General features: G+C 44.2%; 1 protein-coding gene across 4 annotated transcripts in view; it reads right to left on the reverse strand.

Annotated features, from left to right (window-relative positions):
• Nucleotides 1-3,590: 3,590 nt before the first annotated feature.
• LOC121276439 (zinc finger protein 385D-like) overlaps nt 3,591-24,628 on the reverse strand; it is a 469,044-nt gene continuing 448,006 nt past the window's right edge. For all 4 annotated transcript variants that reach the window (XM_041184847.1, XM_041184845.1, XM_041184846.1 and 1 more), the window contains 3 exons: nt 18,886-19,067; nt 18,621-18,743; nt 3,591-6,104 (listed from right to left, as the gene is read on the reverse strand). In XM_041184847.1, coding sequence (XP_041040781.1) covers nt 5,874-6,104; nt 18,621-18,743; nt 18,886-19,067 — 536 coding nt within the window. In that variant the 3' untranslated portion in view covers nt 3,591-5,873. The remainder of the gene's footprint in view (nt 6,105-18,620; nt 18,744-18,885; nt 19,068-24,628) is intronic.

Consider the following 24,628-nt stretch of genomic DNA (forward strand, 5'->3'; position numbering starts at 1 on the left):
GCTGGGGGTTGGGGGTTAGGAGGAGAGTCCAGGTTGTGGGTGATGGGGGCAGAGGGATCAGTGGCTAGGACGGGGGTGTGGCTTTCAGTGTTATAGGTGTTTTAGCGCATGAGTCATGAAAGGTTAGTATGCAGGTGTAACAAGTAATTAAGAAAGCTAATGGAATGCTTTCCCTTATTACGAGAGGAACTGAACATAAAAGTAAAGATGTTATACTTCAGTTATGCAGGGCATTGGTGAGAGTGCGTCTCGAATACTGTGTGCAATTTTGGTCTCCTTATTTAAGGAAGGATGTAAATGCATTGGAGGCAGTTCAAAGGAGGTTTACTAGATTGATACCTGGAATGAGTGGGTTGTCTTATGAAGAAAGGTTGGACAGACTGGGCTTGTTTCCACTGGAGTTTAGAAGAGTGAGGGGTGATTTGATTGAAGTGTACAAGATCTTGAATGGTTTTGAAAAGATGGGCATGGAAACCTCTTGTGGGTAAGTCCAGAACTAGGGGGCACTGTTTTAAAATTGGGGGTCACCCTTTTAGGACAGAGATGAGGAGAATTTTTTTCTCTCAAGAATGTTGTGCGACTTTGGAATTCTCTGCCTCAGAAGGTGGTGGAGGTGGGGTCAGTGAATATTTTAAACACAGAGGAAGATAGGTTCTAGTTTGGCAAGGGAATCAAAGGTTATCGGGGGTAGATGGGAAAGTGGAACTTGAAACAACAAGATCAGCCATGATCTTAGTGAATGGCAGAGCAGGCTCGAGGGGCCGAATGGTATACTGTTCCTATTTCTTATGTTCTTATGTTCTAACTATTAGAAGATAATACACTGTTGTATTTTCTAAAATCTGTATATTTTTACATTGAACAACGCTTACCTTCAAAAGTGTTTCTGTACAAACAAAAGCAAATCTCAAAGTTTTGAACTTTGGGAAAATAAGAAAATAATATAAAAATGGAGAAATTCTGTTGGCCTTGAAAGAAAAACATTTTTTGAAAACGACATTTGTGGCTAATCTCATGGCAGAATTTTCCACTCCGCGGGTGGGCGTGTGCCCGAGACGCTCGAGCGTAAAATGACACATGATGACATCGAGCGAGCGTCCCAATGTCATTGTGCGATATTTCAGCCAGCGGGCGTACATAGGAGTGCCCGCTGACAATTAACAGGCCTATTAAGGCCATTAAAGTAATAATTAATTTTTCACTGCCTGTCCAACTTTACAGTTGGCAGGCCGGCAGATCGGCCAGGCAGCCTTTGGATTTTTCATGAAACCTCATCCACTAGCGGGATGAGGTTCCCACCAGGAATTATGAATAAAATAAAAATGCTGAAATCTCATTTCAAACTTGTCGCTTCTCATGTGACAGAGTTACATAAGGGGACATGTTTTTAACATTTTTAAATTTTTTATTTATGTTTTTAAAAATCTCCAGCTCCCTGCGGCAGCTCTGTGCCTTCAGGTAGCTTTCAGTGCGTGCTCCCGCGCACGTGCACAAACATCTGTGCCCATCCTCCTCCCGCCCCCACCCCAGGGGCGCTCAGCGTTGCATCAAACAATTTACCCTGGCTGCTGTTAATTAGTCAGCCAGGGTGAAATTGCGGTCTGGGCCCGATCGTGGGAGGCGGTCAGTTTTGCAGCCACTCCTGGGCCCAGCCCCGTGCCCGCCTGAAGAGGTAAAAATCCTGCCCATGAGTTGTTTCTACACTGCATTTACTCCAATTTAAATAGCAATGACTTGCACTTTACTGCCCATTGACAAGCAGCTAAGACTGTTAGAGGAATGTTGGAAGGATACAATATATTGGAAATATAGGTAGGACAGTCCTGCTTTTAACTTCTCAGTTTTTACTTTTGATCAGCCTGCAGCTTAAGTTCAACAGTTCAACTCCTTTGTTTTGGACATTACAAATGCTGGTGTTTCAGCTCCAGGTTAAAAGTTCAGCATCACTTAATGAAGTTCCTGTAATAAACTGACCACTTTAGCAGTTTGCCACCTGAACTTATGCTGATAGTTATTGCATGAGAATCACAAGTTATCTATTGAAAATAGTGCAGAATTCTTCACTTCAGTCATAATACCGGCTGATACCTCTCAAACCTTCAAGCCAAAGTTTTGTGGGGTTGGCTTTTGCACCAACCACATAGGGTAGAATTTTTTCCTCATCGGGTGGGTGTACACCCGACCCAAACGATAGTGATGTCATCACACACTCTCGCGATGTTTTGCCAGGTGGCTGCGTGCAATTCTTTGCTGTAGCCCTTTTATATTTTAATTCTCAAAAATTCAAACTAAAATCTGTTCTAATCTGTTTTGTTTTGTGTTAATTGATATATGGAGCACATTATACATATGAAACCTATTGGAAATGTCTCATGCTTTTCTATGGGCAGGATTTTGACCTCGTTGGGCGGGCGGCTGCAATACTGACAGCCGCCCGCGATCGGGCCCCAACCGGAATTTCACGCAGGCTGGACAATTAACAGCTAGCCAATGTAGAAGAACATGCTCAGAGCCTGAGCGCTGTCAGGTTGGGCTGGAAGGAGCGTGAGCACTGGAGCACAGAGGTGCACGCAGTGAAAGCTCCCTGAGGTAGCGCCGCTGCAGACATTTAAGAGGTCTATTAAGGCCCTTGATCAATTAATTAAATTGAATTTTTCACTGCCCGTCCAACCGTTCAGTTGGCGGGCCAGCGAATAGGCAAGGGGCCTTTGCAATTTTAGTGAAGCCTCATCCAAGGGCAGGATAAGGTTTCGACCAGTGATTTAAAAAGTTTTTAAAACTAATTTTTAACATGTCCCTGCTCATGTGACAGAGTCACATGAGGTGACAATTTTTCCTTATTATTTAATTCTATATTTTTAATGTTAAAAATCTTCAGCTTCCTGAGGCAGCTCTGTGCCCTCAGGGAGCTTTCACTGCGTGCACCCCTGTGCTCCAGTGCTCACGCTCCTTCCAGCCCAACCTGACAGCGCTGAGGCTCTGAGCATGTTCTTCTACATTGGCTAGCTGTTAATTGTCCAGCCTGCGTGAAATTCCGGTTGGGGCTCGATCGCGGGCAGCTGTCAGTATTGCAGCCGCCCGCCCAACGAGGTAAAAATCCTGCCCATAGAAAAGCATGAGACATTTCCAATAGGTTTCACATGTATAGTGTGCTCCATATATCAATTAACACAAAACAAAACAGATTAGAACAGATTATAGTTTGAATTTTTGAGAACTAAAATATAAAAGGGCTACAGCAAAGAATTAAAGGAAGTCACTAGGCATCGGTCAGTTGATGTTAATTCTGAACTGAGAAAATCTGCTGGTGTTTTAAGATTTAAACAGATTCCTTTATCCATTTCTTCTTCAAACTTAAATAAATTTATTTGCGTTATTCCCTAGTTGTATTCAAGTGTTATTTTTCATGCCAAAGTCTTATGTTAACTGAACACATTTCAAAGATTTTCATTATTAGAAGCCGGAAGCCTTTACTTCCATTTAATCTGTACAGCAGAATTTCAATTAGCCTTTTATATGAAAATAACTGTTACCATTTCCAAACTGAATGCTGTTCAGTTATCAACATTATTTACAATAAACACAGTATATTTTTGGTTAATACTAATACTTTATTAACAAATTATTTTCTATTTCAGCAAACCTTTTTACATCACCTTTAAAGATTTAGTCCTGAGCTATCAGTTTCATTTGCAGTTGTGATTTTGGTGATCACTGATGATACATACAAGGTTGAGAAAGCTTTTAGTGATATTACTGTACATGGAAACATCATTTTCTTGTCACAATTTACACTTGGCTAAACTACTAATAGTCTGCAATAAAGCTGCGGGCTTTAACAGATAGAATGTACAAAATAACTCCCTAGCTTTGTTGTGCTGTGAACATTTATGATTAGGTCTGGAAAGGCTGAAGTGAAACATTATGTAGGGAAGCTAAACAAAGAAGTAAGACTACTGAAGATTTTCCTTTGAATTATGTGACATTGCATGGCTGTATTGTAAACTCAATGTCCAAATAGGGAGAAACAGAGAAAAAACAAAGTGTCAGCCATATAAATTATATAGGCGAATTATGAGATAAGACATTAAAACTTCAGATTCAGAAATGGCTTCAGCATGTATCTGGAATTCATTCAACTAGTTGCTGTTGAAGAGTAAGAGTGTAAAAATATAAAATGAGAAATCAGCATAGGCATAGAAAACTTCCTTTCATTTTTGTTTTATTCAGTGCAACAACTTAGTTGAATAGAAATATTGGGCTAGATTTAATGCAGCCCGTTGCAATGGGAACCATGGTGGGTGAGCCCACTGAATTGTGGGAGAGGCCCTGCATCCGTCTCCCAGTGGAAGGCAGAAGGAGCTGAAGTGGGATTCTTGGCCACTGGCAGTAGGATGTCAATTTGTCTTATTAATGAACAAACTAACACCCATTATGCCTGAACATATCACAGTTTAATGGTGACTCAGGTATTAAACAGGGGCTACATGGATTTCTTGTGCCTTTTGAAGGTCACCCAGAAAATCCTGTTGGGGTTGCCAGTGGTCTCCCTGGAGTATCCCTCATTATCAGGCAGTGCCTGTTCTGGGGACCCAGCATCGGGAAGGGTGTGGCTGCTGAAAGCCACCTCCTTCCCTTGCTTCTGATTTCCCTGCCCCAGACTCCTAAGACCTCAATACCACGACCCCCATCCCACCCTCACTCACCTTTGGTCTGGGGTCCCAAAATGCTCGTGGGCTTCTGGTGGGTGCAGTGCTGCCAGCAGTCACTGCCCCCACTGGCGCTGGCAGCAATAAGCCGCTGCTATCCTCTGAGCGGCCGACAGCTCTTGGTGGGCAGGGTGTCTGCCATCAGGGATCTCAAATACGGGGAGTCCTGACAGTAGTTGCTTAGGTGCCCGAAGGACATTTGGTTCCATCGGGCCTCCCCCACAGCAGTGACAGGGTTCATTGCCCCGCTGATTCTCTGACCGGTGGGCAAGACCCCTATCACTCCCACAAAATCCAGCTTATTAGTACAGATTAATTCAAATTAATTCAGCTCTGGCAAACTTCAAAGTAAACAATCACAACTTAGTCACCTATTATGGGAAAACTACACTTGAAGACGCTGCTTTATAAAATTCTTGATTGAGCTGCACAAAAAGGTGTGTGGCAGTCATAGTGTCTGTACATCTTAATGCCTGGCTTTGTCCACAGTCAAAATAAATACACACTGAACTCCATGAAGACAGCTACACACCTTCCTGAACATGAGTCACTAGGACACTTAAAAATTAAAGTAATCTCATTTGCTATTTCATTCCTTCCAACATTTGCAAATCATATTAGTCAAATTATTACATCAGAGATATACAGCACAAAGCTACAAATTCACAAGACACAATTTATAAGTTTATAGTTGGCTAAATAGCAGGCAGCAAGCTGCTGAACTGTGCTGACAGTTAATGAAGACAATTGTCACAGTGTCCCATTTTGTTTTGTTTCATCCTACAGAAAGAAATTAAATGTACATATAAGACTTAGGTTAATGCCCTTACACACATTTACAGACTATTCACAAGACATGGAAACATTACATGAAAATACTGTGTAAAAAGGCTGATTGTTATGGGTAGTTTGCAGACTCTATACATTTCTACAGCACAAAAAACTACTCATATTATCTGTGTAATAGAATTTCCTATGGAAGGATTGCTTTACTTCTTTTTGCTGAATAAAGATGCAGCCATTCAAAGTCCGCGTGGGTTACTGCAAGAGCAAGTTTCTTTCCATGTTATTTCGTTCCATGATTATCACTGCATAGTTCCCTGTTTGAATTATTGCAGTACTTTATTATTACTTTCCCAATGTTTTCTCCTGTACATAGGCAGGTCAATAAGGAGCAAATAGAACTGGTGTATGTGCTGCCCGTATAGGTCCAGGAGCTGGTCGAAGGAGAGCCGGAGGAAGGGCTGCTGTTTGGAATAGAGTGGCTGCTGGGCCAGAGCGCAAAGCAAATGGTGAATTCACTGCAGCAGCAGCGGCGGCAGCTGCAGCAAATGGGTTTGGTAAAAGGCGAGCAGCCAGTGGCTTCGTAAGTTCCTTCTGAAAGGCCAGTTTCACCTGTAAAAGAGAACACTGCAGTGAAGTATGTATGAATAAACATTTCAAAAATATTCTTGCATATAAAGCATTGGCATCACATATACTATGTTACATCATTAATCTGGCCTTTGATGATCCAGAAATATTTTCATTTTGATACATTTTAAATTCACGTCAGCAATGAAAATGCTATTTTAAGAAAAAGAAATCAAGCAATATTATGTACCTTATTTATTCACAATGCAGCCAGTTACTGAACAGTCTTTTTTATCTACCCCAAGCGTAGATGTGGATGTTAGATTTAAACAAAAAATAAAATCTAATTTGGCTGATACAGCATTCATATTGAAATTGATTTCCCAAGCTGATGGGCATGGGAAGTTACCATTAATTTATAGCAAGTCTTCACAGTTACACGGGATCAAAAAGTGTCAGAATACATGGAATAGTAAAGTAAGTGATTCCTAATTCTTCTAAGAAATTCATTTTCCGAGTTCAGTGCCAGTTAGGCAAGCTCCTTTTAGCTTAATCAGCAATTAAATTAATATTAAAGATATTAAATTTTCACCTCAACAAGTCAAGAAAATACTCAAATACAAAAGAAGTATTTTTGCTAACTTCAAATGTTACGTTTCATTTTTGATGACTGGAAAATTTGACTGCCATCCAGTACTAGCAACAATTTTGTAAATTGATGATGGATCAAAATTTGGTCAGGATCATTTTAATGCTAGAATTTAAATTATTTTGGCAGTACTTTCTTCATCTCTCTTTCAAAATTGGGAGAAATGAAAAACGAGCTGCTGATTTGCTTTCGTCCTTCTAATCTGTTGCGCAAAGTGAAAAAATCTTAATTACTGTCATATTTAAGCCCATTTATGGACAAAAAGCTGGTTCTTCATTGGAAAATAATAATATATTCCAGACTGTGCTATCAACTGATGTACTAAATAAACAGCAAAATAAAATATTAGTTTCAAAATTTCACTGAAAGTTGTTTTCTAGGCAATTAGGGTCCTGAAACCTGCAAAACCTCAAAGTCTCCACACCAAATTATTTAGAAATTCAAACAGATAAGGCAGAAATCTCCCCCCCACCGTCGGGGGAGATTGTGCCGGAGCGGGCGGGTGTGAGCATGAACCCAATTAGTGCCCCCTATCGGGTATGCGCTGCCATTTTATGTGGGCAGGCCAGTTAAGGCCCGCCCATTATGACGCACACCCAGAAGCGCTGAGCGCTCCCTGTGCAGGTGGGGGTGGGGGGGTGGTGGTGCGATTACCTGAGTTGGGGCCTGCGCTCTTTCGCACATGTGCGCAATATCACCTGAGACACAGAGGTGTCTCAGGGAGATTAGTTTAAGTTTTGAAAAATGGAATAAAGGTAAAAAAAAATGTAAGGACGCCCCCTCATGTGAAACTGTCACATGAGCTGGGACATGTCCATTAATTTTTTCAAAAATTTTATGTAATTAATAAACCATTCATGAAACATCATCCCACCCGTGAATGAGGTTTCATGAAAAATGCGATGGCCGCCTGGGCTCTTCACCTGCCTGCCAACCTTAAGGTGGACAGGCAGCATTCCTAACAGCTTTAATTACTTTGCAAATGGCCTTAATAAGCCTTTGACAGTTCGGCAGGCGTGCAGCAGATGTGGCTGCGTGCCCGCCAAACTGACAATCTAAATTATGCGCAGTGATGTCGGGACGCCCGCCTGATGTTAACACACGTCATTTTACGTGTCGGTGAGCGGGGGGCTTGGTGTGGGAAAATTCTTCCAATAGGTCAGGATTTCCCAGTCGGTAAGCGGGGGTGGGGCCCACTCGCCGGCACGTAAAGTGACGCGGGATGTCGTCGGGCGGAACTCCCGATGTCACCCCACCTCATTTCAATTTTCAGTCGGCGGGGGCTCAGCAGAATCAGCTGTGCGCCCGCCGACCTGTCAATGGCCAATTGAGGCCACTGACAAAGTAATTAAAGTAACTAGTGAACCTGCCCATCCAACCTTAAGATTGGCGGGCAGGCCAGGAGTCCTGGCGGGCATTGGAAAAATCCTGAAACCTCATCCATGGGCGGGATGAGGTTTCATGTAGGTTTTTAAATTTTTAATAGAAGTGTTAATGAAAGTGATGGACATGACCCAACTCACATGAGGGAGCATGTCAGGGGAATTTTGTTTTTCTGTTGTTAACATTTTTAAATTTGGCGCCGATCCCCCTGAGGCAGCACTTAGCCTCAGGGAGATGAGTGCACTCTTTCGCGCATACGCACAAAAGAGTGCACTCTCGGCTTAGGGATTCCCCTCCCGCCCGCACAGGGAGTGCATAGTGCTTCCTTGCGGACGTTACGCTGTGTGGGCCTTAATTAGCCCGCCCATGTAAAATGGCGGTGCTCCCCCAATCGAGGGCGCCGATCGAGGTGTGTTTCAACGCACCCACTACTGAATATCCTCCCCAACAGGTGGAAAATTTTGCCTATAATTTCTGTTTGCCACAGAAAGCATGCATATACTTTTTTTTCTTATTCTTTCATGGGATGTGGGAGTCACCAACAAGGCCAACATTTGTTGCCCATCCTTAATTGCCCTTAAACTGAGTGGCTAGGCCATTTCAGAATCAATCACTTTGGTGTGGATCTGGAGTCACATTTAGGCCAGGCCGGATAAGGACAGTATCAAGGGCATTGATGAACCAGATGGGTTTTAACAACAATTGACCATTGGTTTCAAAGTCACAATAGTTTTATATTCCAGATTTATTCATTGTTTATTAATTTAAAATCCACCAGCTGCTGTGGTGGGATTGGAATACATGTCCCCTGGAACATTCATCTGGGCTCTAAATTGCTAGGCCAGTAATACTAACTACATTACACTACCATCACTCCCCATAAAGGCATGCTCCACTTAAATTAATGTAAAAGTTTAGATAAAGGTTAGGAACGCCAGAATGGGACTAAGCATTTGGAGATATGAAAAGGTCCACACAATCAGCATAGTTAGCAGCCCAATTCACTGTAAAATGTGTGAATGTGTTGATGTGTACACGTGCACCATATGTCATTAAACTCACTAACATTCAGGGACTAATGGCAAAATTGGGAGAGCTGTCCTGCAGATAAGTCAAGCAACTGCCTGAGATTTCATACTCACAGAATCATAACTTTTGGCAAACATCCCAAACACCTCCATTACCATCCCTAAGTGTGTCCTGACCCATCAGCAGGACAGACCTACCAGGGGTGGTGGCATTGTAGTAAACAGTTGGGAGGGAGTGTCCTTAGTGTTCTCAATAGTGGCTCCGCACCCCTGAAATCTCATGGCATCAGGGGTCAAACATGGGTAAGGAAACTTCTTGCTGATACTGCCCACCACCCTCCTTCAACTGAGGAATCAGTACTCATCAATGTTGAAAACCACTTAAAAGAAGCACTGAAGGTAGCAAGGACACAATGATGTCCTTGGGGTGGGGTATTTCAATGCCCATCACCAGAAGTGGCACAGGAGCACCATCAGCCAAACAAGCCAAGTCTTGAAGGATACATCTGCCAGGCTGGGCCTGCGGCAAATGGTGAGAGAACAAACTAGAATAAAAAGCCTACTTGACCTTGTCCTCACTAATCTACCTGCACTAGAAGTTTCAGTCCATGAAAATATTTGCAAGAGTAACAACTGCACAATGCTTGTGGAGACAAAGTCTTGCTTTCACACTGGAGACACCCTACATCGTGTTGTGTGGCATCATCACCATGCCAAATGGAATATATTCAGAACATATTTGGCAGCTCAAAGTGGACATCCATGAGGGGCTATGGGCTATTAGCAACAGCAGAATTGTATTCAACCACAATTTGTAATCTCATGGCCTGTCATGTCCCCCACTCAAACATAACTATCAAGCCAGAGGTTGAGGAGTGTAGAACAACATGTGAGGAGCAGTACCAGGTGAAGCTAAAAATGTGGTGCCAACTGGGTGAAGCTACAAAGGATTACATGCATGTTAAGCAGCAGATGCAGCATGCAATAGACAGAGCTGAGTGAGCCAACAATCATGGGCTAAATTTTACCATCCTGGGAAGTGGATGGGAGTCTAACCCAAAAGTGCGGGATTGCTACTTCCACCCCTGCTTTTGAGAGACATGCGATAATCCCCCAATTAACAGCTGTCATGTGGGTTTTCAGCTAACAGGGTTTCTTCAAGGTGTGCTGCCCAATGGGCCATGGAGTTTGGGACATCTGGGCAACAAGCTGCCGGGCCGAAACCTAGAAGGAGGTCACAGCTACAGGTTTAAAGGGACCCCAGGTGCACCAGGGATAATAGTGTTCTCCTTGCTGGTGTTCCAGGTTGTGGAGAGCACAGCAAACAACCAGCATCAGTGTCACTCTGGAAGGCACGTACTGCAGAGCTCTTCCAGTTCGGTCAAGGCATTGGAGCCTCATTTTGGAATGGCTAATTGTCTGCTCAATGATGGCCTGGTGTGCTGTGGCTCTCATTCTATTGGCACTCAGGGTCAGTCCTGCGACCTCGAACTGGTGTCAAGAGCCACTTCTTCAATGGGTACCCTCTGTCACCCAGCAGCCATCCTTCCAAAGCATCAGGTCCACTAAACAGGCCTGGCACCTGGGAGTTCTGAGGATATAGAAATCATGATTACTCCCTGGTAACTTGCACAGACCTGCGGGATGCGCTGTTGGTTGTCGCAGCCTTTCTGCCCATTGAATAAATGGTAGCCCTTTGTGTAAATAAAGGCCCCCGGCTGGCCTGCTGATGCCTTGATGGTGACATGAGTGCAATTAATTACGCCTTGGAAAACCTGCCATAGCTGCTAAGCCTCTTGCTCTTTCTATCTGACTATTGTGGTCATTGGTGAAAGCAATGAATTGCCTTGTATGTCTAAATGTATCATCTGTAAACACCTTAATACAGTGATGTGCCGAGGCTGGATAATGCCACTCAGGTCTCAAACACGGCCTGAAATGAGCCCGAGGCAAAAGATTTCAAAGCCACTGTGACTTGCTATACCACTGGCATTGGATGGCCCCCCACATAGTTAGATGTGATCTTCTTGACTACCATGTCACATAGAGAAGTCACAGTTGATTTGGAAAGCCAAAGTCACCTCAAGCACTTTCTGTCGGTCATCTGCAGGTAAGTCATTTGCACCCTGTATACACGATTGGCTGGGTATTGCATTCACCCACACCTCTGTGGCTGCTTCAGCCTGACCTCAGCAACCCCTTGCTCCTCAGCAAGCTATCTTCCTTCATGCACTTTCTGTGGCTGCTGCCCTTGTTCATCTGGCCTCGTCCCTCTATTCTCTACCTCGCTGGAGGATGTATATCCAACTGAAAGAACTATGCCCATATTGCACAAAGCAGCAATGCTGAATGATGGTATATTCCAAAGCCTGCCAGTTTGCAGACAGTTGTTATGACCACAGCAGATGTTAATTGCTAAGCAAACCAAATCCATAGGAAACTTGGCTTACACTCCTTTTTTTTCACTATTCAATGGTGGTTTTTCATGCCATATCATCCCAAACCTGCCGCATTAATTACGCATTCTTGGGAAACACAACATTTCCAAGGCGGGTGGGTTCTAGTTTCCCACTATGCCACCTCTTCGCCACTTCATCACTCCAGGGGCCATATTTAAAATCCAGCTGCACACTCACCTCCCAGTGTTTCCAGCCTACAACTGTTACAAAGAAGACATGGCCCTGAAAGGCAAAAAGACTGCAGTCCTCAGGTTCAATGGCGCATCCCTCAAATGACTTTTGGACACAGTGGAGGCTCGCTGTGATGTCCTCTACCCCTGCTCTGGCTGCAGGGTGGGCAGCAACCTCACTAGTCCTGCTTGGGAGGCGGTGGCAGCGGTGGTCAGCGTCAGTGCCTTGCAAAAGAGGACAGCCACCCAGTGCCACTACAGGATGAATGATTTCACCTGTTCCGCTAAGGTAATTCATTATTCTCATCACTCTCAACCTACACACTCACAAACCCATCACACATCCTTTGAGATCTCACATCTCAAGGGACAACTCAATTAACTCTCACACATACCTTCACATCTCCATCAGACTCATACCCTCTCAAGCTTGTGTCCTCATCCTGTCCATGGCTCCGCTCACCACAGCAACATTCCATGCAGTGCCATGTGTCCTGCTCAACCTCTCTCCATCTGTTTTCATGCAGGAGAAACCTGATCATATCAGCAGGAAGATGTCCCAGACTGAGAGTGGGGTGGCCCACATTAGGCCCCTCACTCACTTAGAGGAGTGTGCCATCATGCTGACTGCTGAGGACATGGACCGTGCCTGTGGTGAGGTCAGCGGTGGACACTCCGTGAGGATCCTGTACCACAGCATCCCTCTCTCAACGCAAATGTGAGTGCTCTCTCTCCTGTTTTTGATTCTGCTGCCATGCACTAATTATCTCTGCTTTGGTTCACAGGGAGCTCTGCCAAGTGACCAACACCCTCAGCCAGCCAGTCCCTCAGCTCCATTCAGGTCCACACTTCCAGCCAAGAGGACACCTCCTCCAGTGAAAAGCTAGAAATAAGCAGCCTGGAAGACCCATCACAGTGCTCACCCACACCCTCCACCAGCACAGAGATACACACCTCGGTGAGACCTAGATCGAGAGCAGGCTTAGGTTCACAATCTGGTGGTCACCACACCTGCACATGCCTGCAGCACCAGGAGGCATGTTTGTTCGAGCTCCCCGGCACTCAGAGCTGGGGATCAGGCATCTGTGAGGTCCGAGTCAGATGATAAGCCTCTGGATTTGGCCTTCCAACTCTTCCCGGACAGTCAGCAGAAGGCGGGGGAACATTACGCAGGGATGTTGGAAGCCCTCAGCAGAGTGGCACGTGAGTCAGAGGGGTGCATCTGCCTGCTCTCTGATGAAGTGGTGCTCACATATGTGTGTTTGGAGATCTCCGTGGGAAGGATGGCAGATGCCATGGAGGCCCTGGTGCAGCAGAACGTAGAGATGTGTGCAGACCTGCACTCCATCGTAGGAGCCATGAGTGAGTTCCAGCAGTGGTAACGCCAGAGGGAAACAGGGCACAGCAAAGTCCCTCCAGGGCTCCTTCCCTTTAAGGAGTCAGGCCAGGGCTTCTGGCACCCAAAGGGAGAAGAAGAGGCAGCTGGGCACACCTGGGTCATCCACTGAGGAGTCTCAGAGGCTGTACTCTCCCTCCGAGTCCCCTTTACCTGTGTGCCCCTCAACCTCATCCTCTGTCACCACGGAGGGAGCAGCTGGCCAATGAGTGATTCTGGGGTTCACTTTCAGTTGTCCATCTGAGCTGACCTGCATCTCCACCCACCCAATGATCACACTCACATGCAGCACTTTGTCTCGCCCTCCACAACTGTCATTTCACTTTCGATTTGGACAGCATGGCCTGGATTCAGTATTTTGTGCACTCCCCTGTCTTTTCCCCTCCCCCAGTCACCCATTTCTTTTCCCCCAACCCAGTTAACCCCTCTGGCATCACCTTCCACCTACCCCTCTTGACCTACCAGCCACAACCCTTTTCCATCAGGAATGTCCAGATGAACGTGCTAGCTCCCTTCCTTCCTGAAAATCCCGCCCCCATCCACATTCACCTTCCTGAACTCCTCCTTCCCACCCCCAGGGTCTGTGTCTGCCTCCGAGTCCCCACCACCCAACCTCATTGTCCCTTCTACCACGACTGTAGAACCCTCACCCTCCCACCTCACCGGTTCACCCTGCCCACACTGTTTCCTCATACCATGCCGACCCTCAGTTCGCTTCCCAGGAGGCATACATGGACCCATCAGACCCCTCCCTTGCATGTTCACCCGGACATTGCCCCCAGGTCCCTTCCCAACCTCCCAGAACCCATTCACCCCCTTAGTCCTCCCACACCCAAGAGTGCCCCTTCCTCTCACTTAGTCACTTCCCCCTTCCTTACTCCCTAAGGAACCCTCATTTCTTCCTTCAGCTTTACTCCTTTCCACTTCTTCCTCCACCCTTGCTCCCTCCCCTCTCTGCACTCCTTCCTCTCCCTGGACGTCATCCCCTTTCTGCATTCCTTCTCCCTCCAAACTCCTTCCCTTACACCTTCTACACCCCTTACACCTACCTTCCCAATTTCCATCTTATCCTCCATTCTCCCCCTTCCCCTGCACTCCCTCTCGCCTCCCAACCTCACCACTCCTGATACCTTCATTTCCTCCCTCTGAACCTCTCCCTGCCAACACCTTCATTCTTCCCCTCCTCACCTCACCAACCCCCCGACACGTCTTCCTCTCCCAATCGATCCTAGACCTTCACCTCCCACCCCCTCAGCCATCATCCATTGTAAGCATCAACAGTGACTTTCCAACTTCTGTGAGCTGCTTTGCAACAGAACCCTGTCCATGAGAAAACACCCAGCATGCCATGGATGTTCTTCCAAGATCCTGTTGCTGTCGGGCTCCAGCATCATCTGCTCCTTGGATGTCTGCGATGTGAGCATGGCCCTGGTGATAAGTCCTGACTTTTGCATGCCACAGTTGTCAAGACATGTTCTGCATCAGCATGTTTTCCTGCCAATGTGGGTGGACGATACAGCGGGGGTAGGGGGGTGGTGATGAGTCCGGCGGGCTGGCCTTGTAACAATATGCTGATGTATTATAATGAGGTTTCCTACATCCAATGGTGGGGAACGAGGCCCGCCATTAACAAGTGAGCAGATGATCGCAAACTGGTTTCACGACATTGTGAAACTGATTTTTGGCCTTCTTTCCATTTTGTACGTTAATGCCACCGAACATGCCTGACACCAGCAGGCACTTAAGATCCTGTTCACTGTTAAAATTAGCCTTACAAAACATTCCCTAAAAGACTCCCTACTGGTCAGACCCACAAGTAAGCACCTTCAAGGCAACTCTCCCTTAAAGAAGTTTAACTATAAAAATCCAGTAATATCACCCAAGGCAAACTGCTGTAGCTTTAATAAAGGAATACCATGTGACGTCTTAAACTCTCCTCCACTCTGCTGTGGAAATCCAAAACTTCAGAACAAGGCTGCTTTTTACATCCCAAGACTTTTCTGGCTTGACTAGATGGCTGATTTAAATTGCATTTCCAGGAGATTTTCCTCACATAGCCAACAACCAACAGTCAACAGCTAACAACCAACAACTAATCTCTCAACCTTAACTTTAAAATACCCTTTTCCCCCATTCATCTCAGGTTCCATCGCTCTTACACCTCTTTGAAACTCAAATCCTTCCAAATATAAAATCCTTCATGCTTCTATTTTGTCTTTGCTTTTAGGTCAATAAAATATAATATGCCCTCTTCTATTTACCCATGGGAACTCATGTAAGCTACAAAAATGTTTCTTGTCACTTCTAACTTGCCTTCGATATTCAAATGTACTCTCAACTTATCTAAAAATGCAAATGTTAGATCCAGTCTATTTACTTGTACCTCAAACCCACCATAATATTTAATCACAAATGCACACCTAATGCATCTATCCTTTTGTGTCTTAAACCTCCCGAGACAACCTGTCTCTGGTGACTTTTCCCCAGCTTAGTCAAATCGCTTACACACACACACACACACACACAAACTCACATTCTTCTCACAGAATAGCACAATATTCCTCAAAAATATATTTAAAAAAAAATCCACTCGCACACAGTATAATGCTTATGACCCCTGATAATGTCTACAGTTTCAGGGACTTCTAAGAGTAGCCAGTCAAAAGCCTATCAGCAGTCTCACCTGCTTAAGTCAGGCAAGGACCCAACTCCAGCCTTCATATCCGCCCTTAAAGAGGCTCCCAACTGCCTCTTTCATGTGATGGAACCATATTATTATAATGAGGTTGTAACTCTTTTGAGTACAAACACGTTTCCATCTGTTCCTATTCAGATGAAGTTACATTGTTTCATAGTTTGCCATTGTGAGATTTGAACTCTTGATACTCTTTTGAGTAAACCTGTTTCCATCTGTTTCAGATGAAGTTACATTGTTTCATAGTTTGCCATTGTGAGATTTGAACTCTTGATCTTGGGGTTACAAACCCAGTACCATAACCACTTGACTATTTAGGCCAAGCAATATAATTGCTATGCAATGTAACTCTTTTGAGTACAAACCCATTTCCATCTGTTTCAGATGAAGTTACATTGTTTCATAGTTTGCCATTATGAGATTTGAACTCTTGATCTTGGGATTACAAGCCCAGTACCATAACCACTTGGCTATTTAGGCCAAGCCTGTTGTATCATTACAGTCAATTAGGCTGTTAATGAGCTCAAGTGCATCCATTAGTTGCTTGTTTCACAATGGGGGAGGGCTTCCGATTTCGGAGTCCACCTGCCCATCGTATTTTTCCCAGCCGGCGTGATGACATTGAGCTTGTGACCGTCGGAGCATCATTTCAGCCCCAGGGCATCGCTGCAGGAGTTCCTCAGGTTAGCGTCACAGGCCTAACCATCTTCACTTGCTCCATCAATGACCCCCCCCCCTCCATCATAAGGTCAGAAGTGGAATATTCACTGATAATTGCCCACTATTTTATTCCATTCACAATTCCTCAGATACTGCAGCAGTCCTCCCACACACAGCAACATCTAGAAAATATTCAGGCTAGTAGTGATAAATGGCAAGTAACATTCATGTCACCCAAATGATAGACAATGCCCATCTACAAGAGAGAGTCTAACCACCTCTCTTTGACATTCAATGGCATTACCAAATGCTCCACAATCAACATCCAGGTGGTCATCATGGCCAGAAACTTAACTGGACTAGCCACCTACATAATAATTCACTAGAGCAGGCCAGAGGCTGGGTATTACCTGACAAGTCAGTCACCTCTAAGTCCCCAAAGCCTGTCCAGAATCTACAAGTCAGGAGCGTGATAGAATATTCTCAATTGCTCCAACAACACTGCTAAAGCTCAAAACCATCCAGGACAAAGCAGACTTTAAACATTCATACCCTCCACTACCAATGCAACGTGGCAGCAGTCTGTACCATATACAAGATGCAGTACAGCAACTTGCCAAGGTTTCTTTGACAGCAGCTTATAAACCCATGGCCTCTACCACTTAGGCCACCAAGCACATGAGAATAGTACCATCTGCAAGTTTCCGTCCTAGTTGTACACCATCCTGACTTGGAAATATATAGCTGTTATTTCAACATTGCTGGATCAAAATCCTGGAACTCACTATCTGATAGCACTCTGGGTGTACCTTCACCATATAGAATGTAGCAGTTCAAGAAGGTCACTCATCACCATTTTCACAAGAGCAATTAGAGGTGGGCAACAAATGCTGACCTAGCCAGTGATGCCTATTTATTTAAAATGAAAAAGGATCAGTACATCCACCTGTTGGATTTGGAGTTTCAGGAGCAGCTGATTGCCTCTTTGCAGGCCAGCTACAGTAGGGGGCAAACCAGAATACAGGTCTCAAGCCTCATTGGTTATATTATTGACATCCACTTTTATTATGATGTAAGGGCATATGCAGGGAAATTTGCAACATGCCAACTACCTTGATACTTTGGATTTCTAAGTCTAATGCTATGCGCCAGGTTTGATCATTGCCAATTCCTTAATATAGATCTACATGTGAGGAATTCGGCAGAGATATGCTATCGAGCAGTTGCCTCCCCTTTGAGAATACTTAGCCATTTCACATTTGCCACAAATCTACCTCATAGCCTGGTCCTAGATCTTGCATCTTGAGCTAAAGGAAAAAGGAAGCCGATCTGTTCAATGCCTTGGAGTTATGAATCAAGGAAAACTATTTAGAACTATGACTTAAGTTCTGCAAGTTTAAGCTGTTTCAGAATTCGGTGTAATTGGAGAAAGATGAGAAAGTCCAAAGGAGATGTTTGTTCCTTACCACTGTCTCAAAGGACAGTATGCAGAATGAATTGGTATTCATCAAGACATGCATGTATCAATATGAACCATCCATTTGGGATGGTTGTTCCCTGTCTTGAAATCAGTTCCTTTTAACTCCCCTCTTGAGACATTCAAAACCATAATAACATGGTTGGGAGAACTCTTCATCCCATTCCATTGCTCAAAATATTGAGTAAAACTAGTTGGATCCCCAGGTAAATCTGCCAACCACATAATATCAGCAATAGAATAAAATCGCTGCCATCCTTTATGACGTTATTAAGCACAAATTGGCTCAGTGGCAGTGGACAATCTTGCCTCACTCCTCTTTTGATAGAGACAGGTTAAGTGACTCATGTGTCAACATTTACAGTGAAATCTAGAATTTGCGTTTGTACTCCCAAAGCATCTAGCTTGATCATGAAAGCCAAATGAGACTTTATATCTGAAAAGGTGCACTAATGTTCTTGTGCAATTAACAGTATGTGTTATACTTTTGGCTGTATGAAAAATAAACTGCTAAAGATCACTTTTTTTTACTGATTATTGCAATATGATGATATGCATCTCCCCATCTATCTTGAGCAACCTTTGAGCATGCAATAACAATTATTGAGTAATATATTTTTGATTTAGTTATCTGAGCTTACCGCATTTATGCATGCGCTTACCGCAAGTGCATTGGTACCCCTTTGGAGTTTGTTGTACGGGCTGTATTTGGGTTTCGGAGGTTTTCCTGCAGCTCTGTCCTTGTGTCTTCTGCTGCTTATGTGCTGTGTTGAAATAAACAGTAACAACAGCAAATAAGAAAATAGATCTCAAAATGGAAAACAAAGATATAAGGGTTGGATGGCAGAGGAAAACACAAGATTTGTAGCATTCAGGAGATTTTTCTGTTATGTTCTTAAGACTAACCTGTTTGAGTTGTGTTTCTGAATTAACATGCACGTCACAGATTTCACAGTGAAAGGTTTTATTCTGCAGGCCGGTAGTAACCCCTTTGTTGGTGGATGTTTTCCCTTTGACGCCCGGTCTGGGGAATGCCTTAATTGGACCCCCACCATTTCGAGCTTCCAACATAGTTTTGTGCTTAGACCCTGTTAAAGAAAATTAGAAAACATCACTAAAACAAAACCTAATTGCATTTATAATCTAACTGAATTATAGGCCGACCATATTCGCAGAGAGAGGCACCAAATGCGTATCAATGACAATGAAGAGATTAAACTGGTTAAAAGAAGTATTGGTAAATTTACAGCTTGATGTTTGACAGTCAGGCAGCAAAGCAAGAGTCAAGGAACTAAGGTTGATGGCAAATAACTGGGAATTGTTGGCTTCTATATAGAAGCCACCCCTATTGTAGCTGATAATGGCAAAAGAATAGTCAGTGCCCACACCAATTTCTAAGGCAGTATATGTAAGGTACAGGAAGGAACCCACGTTAAAATCTGGGAGAAAGCTGGAATTGCTGATGTGGATACAGTTGGAGAATACAGCACAGGAGATGTGCTGGTTACAATGGGAAAGGGAGCAAGAGGAGAGATGGCGGAGGTGGATGCATTGTTGCCTGCAGAGAGATAGAAAAGGACTGGAAGAGATAACACACTGGCAGTAGTTGCATATGATAATATTTTTGACACTGACTGCAATTTTGGTGTTATGAACAGAGTTGAAGTAAGTAGTGGTTGTCATGTAGTTGAATGAGAAAAATAAACAAAAAGGGGTTATTAATAGTGCAAATGTTAAGGAGGATGGAAGAATCAAGAGTGATACATTGAAGGAGAAGGGCCATGATGTACTTTGGAAAGCAAGAGGACATTGGCTGAGGAAAGAGATGAATTAATGATTCCCATAATGGCTGGGTCAAGGAGGTTACAAGTTTTGACAGGTTACGAGCTAGGTCAGAAGTGAATTTCAGGAAGAGGTGGATGGTAGCTCTCATGAAGGAGATGAATTTGATTAAGCATAGTAGATGGAAAAACAGAAGATTTTGGTGCCAGGCTTGAAGCAACAGTAGCCCTGCAAGGAGTCAGGGGTGTGGGAAATAGTGGACCAGCAGGACACTGAATCATTTTTGGCGATGAAAAAATACACAAGATCTTGTATTTGGAGTGAAAGATGAGAATGTAAAGTGTAAAAAGGTCAAAACGTTTTTTGGGAAAGGAATTCTTATGCTCTTGGATAATCTTGGAACAGTAAGAGGATTTTCTAACCAGACACCTGAGGTAGTTAAGCCAAATATGGTGGTGGACAGCCAGGCTGCAATTCTGCAATCCTAAGATTTCTACAGCACCTTTTGCTTTTGTGAAGGGGCTAACTGAAAACACAATGGAGAAATATTTCCTCAGCTCTCTACTTGTAGCAAAATCATAAACTTGTTCTTAAAAACAGACTTATGATTTTCTATAATGACAACATCTTGCTCTGGTTTTCCCAAGTTTTGTTCTGTGGTTTCCCAATGAAATGAGGTTGGTGTTCATTAAGATTGGCCCTAAGAAGGAGGAGGCCTTTCCTTAATGGTACTGAGAGGACAAACAGCAAGGCCATGATGGACCCACAAAGGGAAGTGACCATTTTTAAAAATCTGCAGATCCTTCATTAGATCTTGGAGACATCATAACTATCATTGTTGGACAGTTGCAAAAGTAAATCTGACCCCATTGTTTGTGAAACAAGTGTAAAATGTTTTCCCTGGTGAGGGCAGTTAAAGGTAGTGAAGTAGAGTGTATTCAACTCCCTGGATCAAAATACTAGTTTGTGTCCGAAAGAGATACTTCAAGTTAAAACAAGATATTTTTTGCTTATTCTTTCATAGGATGTGGGCACCACTGGCTAGGCCACCATTTATTGCCCATCCTTAATTGCCCGTGAGAAGGTTGTGGTGAGCCGCCTTCTTGAACCGCTGCAATCCACGTGGATTAAGTACAACCCAAAGTACTGTTCCAGGGAGTTCCAGGTTTTTGATCCCACAACAGTGAAGGGACGGCAATATAGTTCCAAGTCAGGATGGGAACTCGCAGGTTGCGGGTTTGGCTGTTGAAGGAGCCTTGGTGAACTGCTACAATGCAACTTGTAAATGGCACACACTGCTGCCACTGTGAGTCGATGGTGGAGGCAGTGAATGTTGATGGTGGTGGACAGGGTGCCAATCAAGTGGACTGCTTTGTCCTGGATGGTGTTGAGCTTCTTGAGTGTCGTTAGAGTTGCACTCATCCAGGCAAGTGGGGAGTATTCCATCATATTCCTGACTTGTATCTTGTAGATGTTGGAAAGGCTTTGGGGAGTCAGGAGGTGAGTCAGCACAGAATTCCCAGGCTCGGACCTATACTTGTAGCCACGGTATTTATATGGCTGGTCAAGTTCAGTTTCTGGTCAATGGGAACCCCCATGGTGTCAATAGTGAGGGATTTATTGATGGTAATGCCATTGAATGTCATGGGGAAATTCTCTCTTGCTGGAGATGGTCATTGCCTAGCACTTGTGTGGTGCGAATATCACTTTCCACTTGTCACTTCAAGCCTGACTGTTGCCCAGGACTTGCTGCATATGGGCACGGACTGCTTCAATATCCGAGGAGTCATGAATGGTGCTGAACATGGTGCAATCATCAGCGAACATCCCCACTTCTGACCTTATGATGGAAGGAAGGTCACTGCTGCAGCAGCTGAAGATGTTTGGGCCAAGGACACTACCCTGAGGAACTCCTGTGATGTCCTGGGACTGAGATGATGAACCTCCAACCATCACAACTATCTTCTTTTGGGCTAGGCATACTTCAAACCAGTTAGTAGTTTTCCCCCGATTCCCATTGACTCCAGTTTTGCTAGGGCTCCTTGATGTCGCACAAATGCTGCCAAGGGCTGTCACTCTCACCTCACCTCTTGAGTTCAACGTTTTTGTCCATGTTTGAATGAAGACTGTAATGAGGACTGGAGATGACTGGCTCTGGCAGAACACAAACTGAGTGTCAGTGTGCAGGTTATTGTTGAGCAAGTTCTGATTCATCACATTGCCAATGACACCTTCCATCACTTTGCTAATGATTAGGAATAGACAGATGGGTTGGTAAGTGGTTGGGTTGGATTTATCCTGATTTGTGTGTATAAGACATTCCTTGGCAATTTTCCACTTTGCTGGGTAAATGCCAGTGTTTTAGCTGTACTGGAACAGCTTGGCTAGGGGCGCAGCTAATTCTGGAGCACAAGTCTTTGGTACTATTGCCTGTATGTTGTCAGAGCCCATAGACTTTGCAGTATCTAGTGCCTTTAGTCTTTTCTTGATAGTATGTAGTGTGAATCGAATTGGCTGAAGACAGCCATCTATGATGCTGAGGGCCTCAGGAGGAGGCCAGAAGGACCATCCGCTTGGCACTTTTGACTAAAAATGTTTGGAAATGCTTCAAACATGTCCCTTGCACTGATGTGCTAGCTCAGTGAGTATTGGTGCAACCAAGCCTCTATTAAAGTCCCCTGCCCAGCATACATTCAGTGCCACTCTCAGTGCTGGAGTCAATGTTGAGGACTGCCAGGGCAATTCCCTCCTGACTGTATTCTACTGTGCCACCATCTCTGGTGGATCGATTCTGCCGGTATGATGGTGGTGACTGGGGCGTTTTCTGTAAAGTATGACGATATCAGTTTGTTGCTTGACTAGTTGTAGGACAGCTCTCCCAACTTTGGCACAAGCCCTCAGATGTTATTAAGGAGAACTTTGCAAGGGCAATAGGGCTGGGTGTGCTGTTGTTCTTTCCAGTGCCTAGGCCAATGCCGGATAGTCTGCCCAGTTTCATTCCTTTTCTATAATGGTTTGATCCAACAGAGTGGCTTGCTAAGCCATTTCTGAGGGGCACTGAACAATCAACCACACTGTTGTGAGTCACACGTAGGCCAAACAAGGTAAGGACAGCATATTTCCTTCTCTAAAGGGGGTTAGTGAACCAGATGGGTTTTCATGACAATTGACAATGTTTCATGGTCACTATTACAGAGACTAGCTTTACAATTCTGCCATGGTGTCCCAAAGCATCAGTTTGGACCTCTGAATTGCTACTCCAGTGACCTTACCACTACACCATTCCCTCTTCCTCCTATATGAGGTACTTATTGAAAACCACAGCATTATAAAAAGGAGATTGAAAAAATCCCACACAAGCCACAAATGCTTTTAATGCAGATTTAAAACAGTTACAAAGAATAAGGGTTTTCCTTCTATAATGAATCACTCTTCAAAGACCAGTAATGCATAAGCAAATGGCTGATGATTCATGATGTTATTGAAATGCTTGACATAGTGAGAGCTCGCACAGGTGATAAAAACCATCTATTTACTAAATCACAAAGCCTTTTGCATATTCTTTACTTCTCAAATAGAAAGAAATGATTAATTCACTGCAGTTTGTTGATTAAATAGCTGAAGACCTTGTTACAAAGCCAAATTAAAATTAATACTGTTAAAATTAGGCAATTCAACTTAACGTGGTTGAGATAATTGACCAGCTGGCTCCAGTTCAAAGTTCCATTTTTAAGTCAACTTTAACCCTTTCAATTTTGCTCTGGGTTGAATCCTGGGCATTCCTGGTTCTATAGTTAATGTTTTAATCCTATAGCAACACCATTGTTACCTTTAACAATGGTAACAGACTTGAATAACTTTTTTATTGGTCTGCATACTCTGAAAAGTTTTGATCATTGAACTAGAGCCCTGTTGTTTCTCATGGCATCACCAAAAGCAGCAGGCTAGAGGGACTCTGTCGACTCAGTGGGTTTGATCAGTTCACTAAGGGTCAGCACTCTCCACACACATCTTGGAATGTAGTTTGGACATTCCAAAGTACTTCACTTGTGTTGAAATCTAGTCACTGATGTTTTGTAGGTAATCATGCCAGCTAAACTACACCTATCAAGGTCCCCCAAACAGCAATGAGCATTTGTTGATGGAAGAGTAAATGTTGGATAGGATACCAGAGTACTCCCCTGTTACTGGATCTTTTATGTTCATCTGCTCAGGCAGACAAGGTCTCAATTTAACATCTCATCTGAAAGCTGTTATATTGTTATATTATTCGTAAAGAGCTGGGAACTAATTGTTATGAGAATGCACATTCATGGGTGGGTCACACTACTGCTGTACAGCAGTCATGTGCCGGTTAACAATGGGCAGAATCGTCCCAGATTTGTACTAAGTGCGGTAGCGTGGGGCAAAACAACAGTTTACCTGCTGCCACAATGGCGCATTCTCATGCCATATTGTCCCAAATCAGCCGCATTAATTGTGCCTTCCTGGGAAACACGCTATTTCCATGGTGGGCAGGCTCCAATTTGCCTACCACGCCATTTTCTCACTGCTTCATCATGCCACACGCACACCTCTCAGTATTACCAGCCCAGGATGGTTGCAAATAAGACATGGCCCCAAAAGACAAGAGGACTGCAGCCTCCAGGTTTAATGATGCATCCCTTGAGTGCCTTTTAGACGCTGTGGAGGTTTGCCATGATGTCCTCGTCCCCCCACTCTGGCTGCAGGTGGGGCAGCAGTATTACCACTTTGGCTTGGTAGGTGATGGCAGTGGTGATCAGTGCCAATGTTGCACAGAAGAGGTTGGCATCCAATGCAGATGAATGGTCTCATCCATACCAGCAGGGTAAGGGTACCATCACAT

The sequence above is a fragment of the Carcharodon carcharias genome, chromosome 3 (assembly GCF_017639515.1).
Source record: "Carcharodon carcharias isolate sCarCar2 chromosome 3, sCarCar2.pri, whole genome shotgun sequence".
Lineage (NCBI taxonomy): Eukaryota > Metazoa > Chordata > Chondrichthyes > Lamniformes > Lamnidae > Carcharodon > Carcharodon carcharias.